The 15,022-nt window shown below is 40.2% G+C and overlaps 1 protein-coding gene and 1 long non-coding RNA gene across 3 annotated transcripts in view; both read left to right on the top strand.

The window, feature by feature from the left end:
- The window catches only part of onecut2 (one cut homeobox 2), a 44,744-nt gene extending 42,634 nt beyond the window's left edge, over positions 1 to 2,110 (top strand). For both annotated transcript variants that reach the window (XM_034096042.1, XM_034096043.1), the window contains one exon: positions 1,731 to 2,110. In XM_034096042.1, coding sequence (XP_033951933.1) covers positions 1,731 to 2,020 — 290 coding nt within the window. In that variant the 3' untranslated portion in view covers positions 2,021 to 2,110. The remainder of the gene's footprint in view (positions 1 to 1,730) is intronic.
- Positions 2,111 to 13,459: 11,349 nt separating this feature from the next.
- LOC139434890 (uncharacterized) overlaps positions 13,460 to 15,022 on the top strand; it is a 20,455-nt gene continuing 18,892 nt past the window's right edge. Inside the window, exons 1-3 of the long non-coding RNA XR_011644184.1 lie at positions 13,460 to 13,521; positions 13,613 to 13,653; positions 14,235 to 14,293. This is a non-coding gene — a long non-coding RNA (uncharacterized lncRNA). The remainder of the gene's footprint in view (positions 13,522 to 13,612; positions 13,654 to 14,234; positions 14,294 to 15,022) is intronic.

Here is a 15,022-nt window from a genome sequence, read left to right on the forward strand (position 1 = left end):
CAAAACCGTCTGTTCTATACTTCTACTTATTAATACTAAGTTGTACGGTGTTTTAAATCCATTCGCATAAATAACAGTGATACAACTAATACTACTATTAATAATACATAATAATACTAATTATAATTCAAATAATGCTAGCAATAATTATAATATTTAATAAAAATAACACAAAAAACTAAATAAATAATAACAGGGACAAACTGAGATCAAATTGAAAATATTCAAAGGCATAATAACAATAACAACGTTTCTAAAAAAAATGTTGCTACCGTCAAAACACGTGTTCTGGCTTTCATCCATTTGAAAGACGAAGCAGATTCTCATGCTTTCCTTATTATTATTAACAAGTCAGCGTCATTTCCATTTGATCGTGTGTTTCATTAACAATTGGTCGTCATTTTTAACGTCTAAACACACACACACACACACACACACACACACACACACACACACACACACACACACACACACACACACACACACACACACACACACACCCCATGTATACAAGTATAGTAATGCTAGACCACACACACACACACACACCCACCAGACACACACACGGTGAATATATGTTTTGAGTCTGTTTGTAGCGTCTCATATTCACGGATCAATAGTACCACCTGTCAGCGACACACTGAATTACAGTTCCTGACAGAGAAGAGGAATCACATATATCCTGTGTAACACTTCAGCCGTTCACCGTGAGCTCAGGAGAAGAAGTGCCACCTCTATAAGATCAACAGGGTCATTTAAACTTCAGTCATACTACAATGCTGAATCAAACACTACGGAACATGGTGTTCAGAAGACCCTCAAAGCAGGACATGACCGTGCGTTTCTCTGTACTCAGAGTAAAGGTCATGGTTTATGAAATGTACTTCAGAATTCGAAAATCTCTCATTTATTTACCCCACAGAGTGTTGCGTTTACAAGTTACACACACAAGCTTTATCTGATCTGACATGTCAGGCTGAATCTGTGTCTTAAATGATGCACAAGATATGTAGAAGATCACTATTGGATGAACTGCTGCAGCCAATAGAAGCACCTCTGTGGTTTGAATGTTTTACTCAGTGTAAATATCATAAATGTGTATTGATTAAGGATGCTGTAAAGATACCCAGACATTCACCACGAGACAAAGACAGAGAGCATGCTGGGAAGCAAAAAGCTGCCATCTTTCCTTTGCATCTGTCGTCAGGTCTCTAAACGCTGCAGAGGGGAGACTAGGGAAGGGGAGGTGTGTGTGTGTGTGTGTGTGTGTGTGTGTGTGTGTGTGTGTGTGTGTGTGTGTGTGTGTGTGTGTGTGTGTGTGTGTGTGTGTGTGTGTGTGTGTGTGTGTGTGTGTGTGTGTGTGTGTGTGTGTTTACAGCGAGGATAGTTCTTAACTGATGATTTGGTTGTACTTAATTCAGAGGTAATCAAATCTCTTACTCCTCGTTAAGTGTCTGCTGACTGACAACAGCAGACACTTAATAAGATGTTCTATTACTATTATTTCTATGATATCAGATCACTAAGTTACAGCGTAGGGAGATGAACGTCAACTAAACCTCTGGGTTCTGTTTCACATGCTGCTATATCCTCTTTCAAAATGTACTGTTGTTCGAATAACAAAACAAACCACATTAACACTTTTATGTTCTGTCTCTTCTTCCCATCAACCCACCTCCTTTCCTCCAATTCCCTCCATCGTCTTCTACCTCTCCCCTCGATCCTCGCAGCGTGCAAACGGAAGGAGCAGGACAACGCTAAGGACCGCAACAACACGCCAAAGAAGTCGCGGCTGGTCTTCACCGACCTGCAGCGGCGCACCCTGCTGGCCATCTTCAAGGAGAACAAGCGGCCGTCCAAGGAGATGCAGCTCACCATCTCGCAGCAGCTGGGCCTTGAACTCACCACCGTCAGCAACTTCTTCATGAACGCCCGCCGCCGGAGCCTGGACAAATGGACAGATGACGGAGTCAGTCCTGGGGGCCAATCTTCAGCGTCCAGCACTTGTACCAAAGCGTGATAGTAGATAAGTGGAGAGGGGAGGAAAACCAAAGTGACAGGGAGAGTTCTCGGGTGGGTTTGGGAGGGGCGGAGAGGGGGCGAGGGGAAACTCGTCCGGTCGGAAACCAAACTTTTTACAATTGTTTTTGTTTGTTTGTCTGTTTTACTTTTGACGAGGGTGACACACTGAGAGAGGGGCTGCTCACTGCGACGAAATTGTTTGTAGCCTAACCGCCTTTTTGCAAATCCATCGTGAATCCATAAAGAAGCTGAAGGGTAAACACACCTCTAAAACATAAGAAACCTCAATGGGTTAAGAAGAACTCATACATCCTATTCTTTCACTGCGGATGTCTCCTTTAGGACGAAGAGCTGACACACTAGCCCAAATACCAAAGACTTGAAGACGATATTTGTTTTCTAATATGCAATATATAAGCTAGGAACAAACCAAACGATCAAGAAACCAATGAAAGCTTTATGAAAAATTCTCTGTGGAGAATTTTGCGGTATTTAAAGCTTAACATGTCCCACAATTGCATCTTTTAAGGGTGAAGTTGAAGACTTTCAAATTCAAAATGTCGGATTTCAGAGATTGCAAAGTCACATTTTGGACTGTTGATTCAACCTACTTTTTTTATTTAACCAAACCAAAGATGAATGAGGCGTTTTTTTTATAGGAAAATATGATGACGGAAACATTTAGAACAACTCACTGGCTTGGAAAGTGTGATTTGTAGCTCACTGGAAAAGTTAATTAATGTTGCAATCTCTGATTTGAAGTAAACAATCACGAACAGGAAAAACTAAGTCTGTTTCCCCCGAAAATCAGATTTCAACAATTGGTTTCCAAAATGTTCCTTTATCCATTTTGAAGTGGGAATATGTCGATCTCTAGGACGTAACAACATGATTTCTGTCTTGTTCTGGACGAATCTCTTCAATTTTGCCAAAAAAAGAGCATGATTGAACTCTTTAAAGGGGGCAGTGAACACTCTTAAAGTTAAGAAATGGCTGATATGCAAGCACAAACACCTACAGACACACAAACATGTAGAATTACAAGCTTTCCCTTTTAGCATACCTGGCGTTCAGTGGACTATTACTGTACGTATGTGAGCACAATCTTGAAGCACATTTTCTTTGCAATAGAACCGGGGCTCTATGCCAAGTGGTCTTCACGTCTTAGAAAAACTCAGGATACCATTTTTTCTAAACAGTGGCTGAAATCCACTTGGCATCTGACCGCAATGTACACACACACACACACACACACACGTAGACATGCAAACACTTTAAAGCGTCATTTCCCAAATGTTTCCCAGAATTCCCATACTGACCAAAACATCAGTCAGCTATGCCAAAGCTAACCAAAGTTTACCCTGGCTTCACCAACCCATCGTTCATTCATCAGGGCAGCGGTTTCCACGTAGCATCTTAGCATCAATTAGCATAAAAACGCTAAATTGTGCTGGGACAGCTATAACTTACTTAACTAACTTAATCTATGTTTAATCAAAAGAGTGCTGAGCTTCAAGAACTCCAGCAGAAGTCAGAGCACAAAGAAGAGATAGCTTAACACTTAAGGCCTAGGTATGCTTCAACCACGTCGTCCGACTACATCTCAAACCTCTTAATACCCGTTCCCAAAGGCCACATTTGCCCCATCAAATAGAGGGCAATTAATCATACAAATGGCGACAATCTATCCTGGAAGGCGTTCAGGGTGTTGGAAAACACATACAAAGTGATGGGGGTAGTTATGTGAAGAATGTAAACAGATTACAGAGCTTGAGAGAGAAGTGCAAACTCCGCCAACAGTCACACCCGGCCAATCTCTCTAAAGATGAGAGTGATATTGTTTGTTTTAGAAAATTCATAAATTGTTGGACCTCGTTCCAATGTAGGAAGACTATTCGTTTGAAGCATACCGTCCTTTCGTGTCTAGTTTTTAACTAATATGATCAAAAACCTAAAATCTTACCTTACTCAAAACTATTTGAAGATTGACGCAACCTTCCAGTGTCCAAAATGTGTCGTTAATTTACACATTTTTGATCGTCGTCGCTTAAGAAGTGCTCGGTTGAAACTCGCTGTCGACCTTTTGATGTAAATCCAGCTAAGATGCTTTTTGGAAGCCTTTAGCTGCCATAACATGTACCAAAGAAACCAACCACTAACTCTTCAAACCATCACAGAACCACCAGTAGAACCAGTAAACCGTCTGAACCCGCGGAGGACGAACTGTCCGGGCGAATCAGGGCCTTTGTAATAATTAAAGAGGACAATCTAAAGACGATGCCTGGCAGGTCCGTCTCTTCTGAGGGTCAGCGGGCTGGCACACGGGAGGACAGCTACTTACGCTGCAAACACTAATAAAGTCATATATTCAGACTTCAAATTTTGTAAATTCAAGATGAGATTATGGAACTTTTTCCATTTGTAAATGTTTCTTTTATCAGGAGTGGTAAAACGTAGCGCTCGACAGTTGTTTTTGACTAATCTTTGTTAAATAAAATGTGAGATTAAACTCAAGATGGAATTTGTTTGCAGCGTAATAGAGTTGGATGTTTGGTAGGACGGTTGGATTGAGACACGCAGACATGTTTTCTATGTCTGTCTCTGTCTGTCCAAACAAACTTCACCAAGCTACCATCGCCCCCCAAATCCATTTTACTTTGATACGTCACTGTACAGCCTTTACACATGATGTAAATATTAACATACCCAAGAAACCTCAAACGCCACCACTTGCTATTCCATTTTAACAGCCTTTACCATCCACCATCACCTCATCAATCATCACTCACTCAAGCTATCGAACCAAAAATAGAAGCAAAACCAAAGGAAAGGCGTCAGTCAGCAGCCCCCTCTCCGTAGAAACCCAGGCGTGTCCCGGCCTGGATAGAGAACGATTTAAAATAAGAACATGGACACTTGAGACTTTTTCTATTTATTGACGAATCGAAACCAAAGAAAACCTTTTTCTGCACCTAACTGTTCCAACAAACGGAAAAACTAACTGAAGATGGATGAGAATTATTACCAAAAAAAGGATAAAAAAAAAAGAAAAAAAAGAGTGGATGTCGAGGATGTCGACGAGAAGGAGGAAAGACGAAAGGATGACATCATGGGATCGGAGTAGTAGCTTTGTTCTGCCTGATGTCGTGTCAGGCCATCTTTAAGGGGAAGCAAGTTGGGGACTGAAAGGGTAAAACCACACGGGTCGGAGGGAAGGAACCGATGGATGATGCTGTTGACCACTTCCTCCCTCCAACCCCCAAACAAGGCAGAACATTAATGTGTCCCTCACGGTTGAAGAGTGTCTTTAACGTGTGCCTATGCAGTTTTTCAAAGTAAAAAATGGTTAAAAGAACAACAGAAACCTCATCAGCTAACAAACCAAAGATTCACCGTTAAACCCAGTCGCAGTCCTCCTCCCCCTGAAAAAGAACACCTGGACTTTTAATTCACTAATCTGCTGCACTTCCTGGGTTAGCACGTAGGCTAATCAAGTTTATTCTGTATCTCTTACGCCTGTAGCATTTCTTTCACCCTTTTACGTAGAATGTTATTCAGAATCCTCAATCACAGTTTCTATCAGGATAGCTAGACCTCAAAGCTAAATTGAATACATCTGGTATTTTGATTGGTCATTCCTCCAGCATGGCGTCAACACGTGGCAAAACACGTCTGAATGTTTCTCGGGAAAGAGCTGTTGCCGTTTGTGTGTTTTCTATCGTTTTTTTCCAACACAAGTCTCCACAGGACAAAGTCTACCTCCAACAATCTCCAGCAGTAGAAACAAAAGCTGCCAGACAACAGCACAGGGACGGTTTATTCCCCCCTCCTGTTTCACGTCCACACGGTTTGAAACAAACGATCTGCATCGAGGTACAATCTCAACTAGTTGTTGAGTGTTGCTCGAATGCTTCCATTTTGCTTCCACCCAGGCTAGGGAATAGACCTCCTTTCCATTTCAAGATGGCTGTTGTCCGGCACCTTCCTACTGCGGAGAGAGTGACAATGTAATGCTATGTAAAACGTACAGTGCATACCAAAGATTATCTGCTGTACAAACAGTAGCACTCACACTTTTACTTTTCTCCATTTAAGAGTGGATATGTTCTCGAGATTCACCAATGTTTTAACGTAAAGTCACTCACAGTGTTGCCTCTGACCTTTACGTTTTCAACCCAGACCTATAGAAACCAGCTGAGGCGGAAATACTCAGGTTGTTTTTGAAGATATCAAATCGAGTTTTATTTATATAGTACATTTATAAACGATTTTTGGTCGAGCCAAAGTGCTGTACATATAATAAAAATAGCCTACAGTCGAGACGCAGCAAATACAACAGCACAGACCGATATGGACCGTTTAGAAATTCCAATCAATGTTCAAATACAATTATTAAATAAAAAACTGGGTTTCACTTCGGTATCGTATAGAAAACCGGCTTCCTGAGATATGGTGAAAATATTATTTATTGAAACAACGTTCTAAAATCAAACAAGACCAGACATAATGGACTTAGGACAATCCAAAATTCTTCTTCTGTGAGTTTTGGCGAGGCTAGGGTGGAAACGTTTCCAAGGTGGGGGTGCGCATTTTTTCTAAAACAATCTATCATTACGCCACAGTTTGCCCACACTGCCATGCTGGAGGAGGAGCCTCACAGAGAAAGTACGATCAGTCCATCGATAACAAACCCACATTAGCTTGTTCTTTCTGGGGGAGGACCCATGCTGCTGCTCGATATACACAACAATAAATGAAACAAAACCAAAAACGTGACGCCCGCTGAGAGAAACTGCTAAAATATCGGTCAAATAGCTTTATCCTTAGTTTTCTCTCTCTCTTTCTGTATGTAAAGCTTCTAGTCCAAAGAAATCCTCCGCCCACCTGACCCTCCAATCCTACCAGCCGCGCCCAAAGAAGGGGCGTGGCTGTGGCTCGGGGGGGCGGAGGCCATCCACCATTACCACGTGCGGTTCTGTCTGATGTAACTCAGGCTCAACCTGCCAAACCAAAAATGGGTATGAAACCAAAAACTGTCCAAAGAAGTTTTCATTGCTTGTTTGTTTTTAAGTACTTAAAAAGTATTTGCCAATACTTGTGTGTCTACTATTACTACTATGCTTCTTCATAGGTTTTTGCAATATGTGATTCTGTTTTTATTTAATGTAATTTATGTTATTTTTTTAATTGTGAGTTAATTTAAGCGAACAAATTGTGTTGCCAAATCTCCCTCTGAACCCTTTTACCTTGATGATTAGCTTTGCCAAAGTTTACATTGTATGTTCCCTTTTCTTTCTGTTCAATGCTGTATTTATTTATGAGGTGTTTTAGAACACACTAGTTTTGTACTTAATAATTTAATGTTATTTAATTAGCTGTAATTGTTTTTTCGATGAATATTTATGAGTATTTAAGAATGTTAGTTGCATCAAAGATGCAGTGCTTACGCCAGGCCTGTTAATTTATTCTTAGTTAGCTTTACTTTAAAAAGCAAATGAAATGTTGTTTGACGAATGTTTAGACGGAACAATGTAGGAATGTCAGAATAGACTTGAGTACTTCTGAATGTCAACACTTGCTCTCACTTTTTAGCCGATGTAGTTTATTTTGTCCTGGTATTGATTTTTCCTTTTTCAAAAATGAAAACAATCTCTTTATGACAAATAATAGCCTACTGAATGATGAGCACTGCATCTGTTTTCCTTTTCTTCTTTTGGGTTTGTATGGCTTATTTATTGGTTGTTTTGTTTTAATTTCTTTGCATCCGGGTGACCATTGTTTACCAAACAATGAATTTCAGACTGATGTTTTACTGACACTTGATCAGATGACGGCCAAACACTGACATAAACTGATTCACCAAAGAGAACTGGAATCCTTGAGAGGCCACTAAACCGTGTGTGTTTACATCCACGCAGCTCGTGACCTGGTTAAGTTCTTATGCGCACATCGCTTTTATCAAGTTATTTACAGCATCAAATGTCCCTGTGGTCTGATTGTAAAGGCTTTTCTTTCTGGACATTGTCTTGCCCTTAAACTCCTAGACAAGACTGATTGTAGCTTGGTGTCAAGACTCAAACACCTCTGTAACTAAATGAAACAATATAAACAATTCAAAATGATATACTATCGAAGGCTAAAAAATACAAAAATCTGAAGAGTAACTTACATCAACTACGAGTCACTTTATAACACCATCAATTGATCCCATTTTATCGAGTCCATTGCAACAAGTTATTCGAGAGATCAAGCAAAAATTGGGTGTTGAAGTTCCTGGGGTAAAACTCATCACTCTGTCTAAAGATGTTGACAATTAGCTGAAATGATGTTGGAATCAGGTCAAAATGCTTGAAGACCCAATCAATAGTCCTAGTGAGAATGTATAAGAGCTTATCCAGGTTATTGTACACAGCATGTGAACACACACCACCTCTCCAGGAACACATACCTGCTGTGTGTCCCGTTAGTCGCCCAGATATCGGTGTGGGTGTCTGCGTGAACACACCGACTTGTTTCACTCGTTAGGAAGGAAAACTGAGGAGTCCCTTAAAGCTAGCTGCTTCCAAGAACTGACTTTGTGTGTGTGTAAAAAGAAAAGAATAACTTTCTATTTGAATTGTGAGAACCAGAGAGGCTACCTCACTGATTTTCCATTTGTCCTTTTAATCGTGTTGATGGAACCAAAGAAACCAAAGATTTTTGTCCTCTTCAGCACGGTCTGCGCTCAGCTCCATGCGTCTGTTCTCCTCAACGCCTCGTTTCCCCCTCTTTTCTATTCTCCTTTTCTCTGTCTTCCTCCTTCCTTTCCTCCTCTCTCGTCCTTGGATTGTCTCTTATCCTAAACATAGAATGGGTGTGAAGGGGAAAAAGAGGTATACCCCGGGGTCTGGCTAGATGCTGGCTATCAGGTAGTGCAAACAGGAATACTCAATTGTCTGTAACGAGAATACGTTTTAATATGATATTATCAAAATAAGCTTCTGGAGACGAAAAAAAGAAACCCAAACTTAAACCACGAAGATTCAAAGCGTGTTATCGCCGTGACAACAAAGAAACAAGGTAGCACTTCAACAAGACACAATGAAGGAACACGATGAAGCTCTACATCCTGATTCTTCATCTGGGATATTTGTACTACCAACCACATCCTCCCCTTTTTCTACTTTACCTTATCTCGCCAACAGTAATTGGACGGCCGATTGTTAGCAGCCTTGTGCTGCGTAGCAACAACATCGATATAACGCCGCTCGCACACTTTGAGCTCAAGGTTGAACTTTTCAGTTTTAACCGTAGGCAACAAACTTGTCATCCTTATAGTTGTCTGTAAAGTCAAAAATGCACTATTAATAACATAACCACACCTCGAATGTCAGGTTCTAACCCTAACCCTAATCCTTATCCATGCTAACATGCTCACTAAACCAGAATAAAAAAGCTTTCGGAGGCCATTATTACCATTATTACCATTGTTATTAGCATGCTAACCCTTGCTAATTAGCGCCAAACACTAAGTCAAGCCATTAGCCTTCAGGTATTTGGGTCTGACCAAATCTAAGTATGAAAAACTTTGCCTGAAGAATGGCGTTTAGGATTACAGGAACATTTGAAACCTTTTCCTGTGTGGAAATCTGAGCCAATCATGGCAATCAGTTTGATAATCTTTATGGTTATTTCAGTCTTGACCAAACATATGGACCAAGCGACCAATCGGTGAGCATGGCTACAAATCAAAAAATGACTTTGTAAAGGATAACTTACTCAATAGAGAATACACACACATGTAATTATGTAAAAGGACACCTTTTGAATGAATACCCCAACAAGTTCCACAATAATGACTATCTGTTGTTTCATTGATAATGCAAAGAACAAAAACGTCAGCTGTTGGTTAAACTTCTGGATCCTTCAGCCCTAAAATAAAGAATAATACCGGAATTAGATGATAGAAGATGTTTTCATCAGGAACGAGAGTTGGATTCCACTAATACCTAGCATTGTTTTCCATTGTGATAAGATAAGGATTTGTATACTTGTACATCCAGTTTAGCTTCCCTTCTTACAAGCATTGGGATTATAAATCGAGCAGATGTAACTTGTTCTGGTTCGAGCCAGTTCTCAGACTCCTGATGGGGTTGCTTTAAAAAAAAAAAAACCCGTGGATATCGCTTTTGTTGCAAAGTATGAGGTCATCTTGGATGAGTGCCTTGCTTCAACCAAAGCGACGTCTAAACCTCTCCGTTTCCTTCTTGTGAAAAAACGAATACCTCAGCATTCCTCTCTGCTCTCTGGTACTTTGCAATCAACGCAAATTAATCCAGAGTGAATACCAAAGGCTTCCCGTTCGGTTTCTCCGTCGCTATCACTTCTCTTTTGATCTTCTCTCTATTTCCTCTGAGCTGGGTTACCACAGATCCCCGGAAGGTCGTATTGTGATAAAAGGAAATCCAATCTTGTTCTGTTAACCGCTTGTTTTTCAAAAATGATCCCAGGCTTACAACAGTCTCGGTTTAATTGAAGCCAAGCATTAAAACAAAACTAGCTTTAGTGGTAGCGCAGCTCCTTCCCTTCCACCGTCCTCCTTCCCTTCCTACAAACGGTTGCAAAGCTTTAAATGAAACACACGGAGACAAACCCTAGCGAGTTGAGTGCAGACCGTGCTCTCTTTACCAAACTGTTGCAGATATACCTCATAGACACTAGTGTTAGGATGATGTTATAATAGCGTATGTCATAAATTATTCACTTGCTCTTCTTCCTTTTATTTTGGTAACTGTGACTTTAAAGCGAAACAATTGTGGGGGAAAAGCTTTACACATTTTTAAGTTGTGAAGTTTTTTTTTTAATGCTTTTTTTGTAATAGTTAAAAAGGTGCGCTAAAACCAAAAATGAAAAATGCTTGTCTTCTTCTATGCTCTCTTTCTTGTTGATGTATTGCTGTTTTCTTTCTGTTCCATTTGCCGACGATTGAGGGATTTAGACATGTGGTTCTTTTGAAGGGGTCATCGTCCCCTCATTTTGGGGATTGGGAACATAGTTGAAATGACGCCCAGAATAATACCGGCTTCTTTGATCAATCGGTTTCGTTTTAAATCCATCCACATTTTAGTTTATTTGTCTGCATTGTTTTCAAACCATTGTTTCAGTGCGCCTCCTTTCCTGTGCTAACGCTAGCATCACAGTTACATTTCCCACACAGCAGCGCTATAGCCCCGACTTAATGCATGAGTATATTTACAATTAGCTAGCGGTGTAATGCGTTGTGATACTTATTGTTACCCTTATTTTGTTATCATCCTCTCATTTTGGCCCCGATACTTTACGCTACACACACAGAACTTTGTGTTGCATCTCACTGAGAATCATCATCATCGTGAGGTTCAACTATCTTACCGATAAACTGTCAGCAAAATGTGCTTTATCATCGCCGAGCTACAACAGTGAGAGAGAAAATGGGCCAACGAACAAACTGAAAGTAAAACAATTCTCATCTGGATATAAGTTACCTTTAATTTGACAGATACATTTCACTTTTAGGGTTTTGCCATCCAAAATAACATCTGAAACAAGCTGGAAAAGTCGTCAATCATCTCTGAACAAACCACTGAGCCAACGAACTAAATATGAGTACGCTAACAACAAATGTTTTTCTCACCGTCCAATTCGATTTCAGATTTAATATGACCGATAAATTAAACTCTGGGTATAAGCACAAGTCAGCAAAAAGAGCTTGATCGTCTCCGAACAGTGAAAGAACAAATGGGCCAACGAACAAAGTGAAAGTGGAAAAACAACATTAGCATCAGCACATTGTTGTCAAGACGATATAAATCAGTCAGTATTAACTGATGGAGTTTGAATGGCCAAAATACATCTCTCATTGTTTTAGGCAGTGTTAGAAAACCAAAGTATATTTTTTACCACTTCAAGTAAATGGTGAATGGACTGTACTTATATAGCGCTTTATCCAGTCTTTTAAGACCCCTCAAAGCGCTTTACATACTACATGTCGTTCACCCATCCACACAGAGCAGTGTACCTTACTCTAGGACCTAACATTCACACACCGTTGGCCATCGGGAGCAACTCAGGGTTCAGTATCTCGCCCAAGGATACATCGACATGTTGACTGCATGGGCTGGGATCGAACCCAGAACCTTCTGGTTGAGAGACGACCACACTCCCTCGCAGCCACAGTCGCCCTTAGTAGTACCTGTCTTCCATTGTTGACTAGCTTACCAAGTGTTGTGTTACCTATTCAAGTATTTTCCAGACCAAACATCAGACATCACCAAATTATCCAACCACGCGCTTTCCCGCCAAAGTCTTGCCGATAACCCCAAACGATATTTCATTATTTTCTGTTCACTCACCCTTTTCCTCTTTTCTTTGTTGTTTTCTTTTCTTTCATGGTTGTCATACAGTAATCAAAAATCAAACGATACGTTTTTGTTTTTGACATTCGGTTGGAACAGAAAAAGAGAAGTGACTGAAAACTTGTGGTGTGGAATAAAAAGATGATCAAACATGAAGGAGATATTGGGAAAATTAATGTTGTTCCACTCTATGTATAAAAGAAGGAAAAAAATCAATAAAGAAATCACAATGGTCTTATCCATGTACAACTTATCCTCCTGGTATTTCTTTCAATGATGGTAAACACGATCGCATGTTACTTTTCTATTACTGACAACTGTAGTGGAGAGTAGCACTTAAGTAAATATGTTTTTGAACACACAGCCAATTATCTATTTTACCCTATTGGGCGATAATTTACTAAATCAACATTATGCTGTATTTAAGAAGACGTGATTGCAATTGAGACCATAAACTTATGATAACAATATTTACTGAGGGAATGATTCAGATGAGAGGCAAGGTATTTTCTGCAGAATATAATAACTAAACACCACATAACTAGCTGTTCAGGGTCTATGCAGGAATCCTGAAGTCAAAGTAAGACCTTTTAAAACCCTTTCCACACATTTTAAGTCCTCATCTCCACTTGGAGTTCTAACCGGTTACCTTGGCGACACACTTTACCTCACATTGACTATATACAGTATTGATTGTCCTTCCTCCTTATCTTCAAACCATTTGGACGCAAACTTGCATTTCACCATAACGATGCTGTTTAACAACCGGCGTAAACGGACCGTCGCGCGCTATCAAGCAGTGCGCGTGCGATGTCCTGTTCAGGCATGGGCGTCGCAGCCATTATTTTCAAATTATTAGTTTAGACCCCCCCACTTTTACCATGTGGAAAGTCCGTGAATCGGTCTGTCCACTCGCCGCACTTTGTAGAGCGCTGTGTCAGAGCTTCACTATCAAATCCATTCCACTTGCTTATTGAGAGAAAGCCCAAATCAATGAAACTCCGTACCATGTTTTCACTGCTGCTTTGCACCAAGGCAGATTCTCCCATAGCGCGCGCATGTTCAAGGACTGTTGCCATGGTTGGACAGCTCAGAACTGTTGTATAAAGCGATGCCGGTAGCGGAGGTAAGGCACACACACCGAGTGTTCAGGACATTGTTAATACAGCGAACATCAAATCTGACGATCTCTTGGTTTGATATGTTTTCTCCCCCAGACAACATGGAGATAAGAGCATTGTTTTCAAAGAAGAGGAAAGTAAGTCTTCAGCTGGTAGCAGTTAATCAGTTAACAGTGATAGCGGCGGCGGCGGCGTCTCACTTCTGGAGAGGAGTTTTGTCTTTATGTCATGATAGAGAGATACACTGAATAGTTTAGATGAGAAAAGGCATCGAAATGCCAGGTCACTAGTATTTATCATGTAAACATGAATAACCCGATCTCTCTGTGCTCATGTAAACACCATGATGTCCATGTAGAGATGCAGTCAGTGTGTTTTACTGGTTCGGTACTCTCTCAAAATGGTAATGTGCATTATGTTTTAATTATACTTCTTATCATTCAGAAGCTTTGTGTGTGTGTTTATGTTTTACTGAGTGCTTATGGGCAATTTCCACCCCAGTATTCAGTTAACTATTTATTTTATGCGCACATTACAGACTAGCTAATATTCTATCTATTGCTTGGGACGTTGAGTCTTCAAAATGTCCAAGGTCACAGACTGGGACTTACTTTAGAGTCAGTTGTATTTACATTCAGTATGACTTGTTATGGTTCAATGTGAAAGAGTATACTGCTCAATACATAATGATCACTTCACCACCTCTCTTGACACCTAGGCGCTTGAGAGTGAGTCAGAGGCAGCACACAGGGACAGTGGAGAGAGGTCGTTGCTGAGGTGAGTGATGAAAGGGAAATGACAGTTTAGAGTAAATTGTGATGTGGACTCTCATCCAGAGTGTTAAGGAAATCAGTGGGGATATTGAACAGGAAACATCTCAGTCAAGGGGCATCATATGACCAATATAGACTGAAGAGTAAAATGTATTTGAACATGTAAGTCAATGATACCATTCCTAGGTGAACTGTATGGAGTCAGATCAGTCTCAATATTAATACATGCTCACAGAAGGATTCACAAATGTATTTTGCGATTTATATATAAATGACTCTCCACAACAATATCTCTCAATGCGCTCACAAATATTTATTGTTGTATATAAATGTACAAAAAATGGGCATTTAAACTGCTTTTTATTAATTCAAAGACGGCTCTGAATTAATAATCAAATATGTTTCCTTTCTTTACTACGGGATGAAATTACAAAATGTACCCAACCACCTGTTAAAATGCACCAGAATACAGGAAATATATTTTTTTTCCCGCTTCCAACGCCCATGTGTTCAGATGACGTCAAACCCAACGGGATGCCATAAATAAACTACACAGAATCACACGACACACCTACGCCATGACTACATTCAGGCAGACTGTAGAACACAACCTCTCTGGACCATTTATATACTTATTGAAAACAAGCTACAAAATGTAATACCTTGGAAAATGCCGTTTAATACTTTTTAATAGCCTTCATTTTCGCTAAATTGATTTATCAACTTTTAACTT

This window comes from Pseudochaenichthys georgianus, chromosome 12 (genome assembly GCF_902827115.2).
Source record: "Pseudochaenichthys georgianus chromosome 12, fPseGeo1.2, whole genome shotgun sequence".
Classification (NCBI taxonomy): Eukaryota; Metazoa; Chordata; class Actinopteri; order Perciformes; family Channichthyidae; genus Pseudochaenichthys; species Pseudochaenichthys georgianus.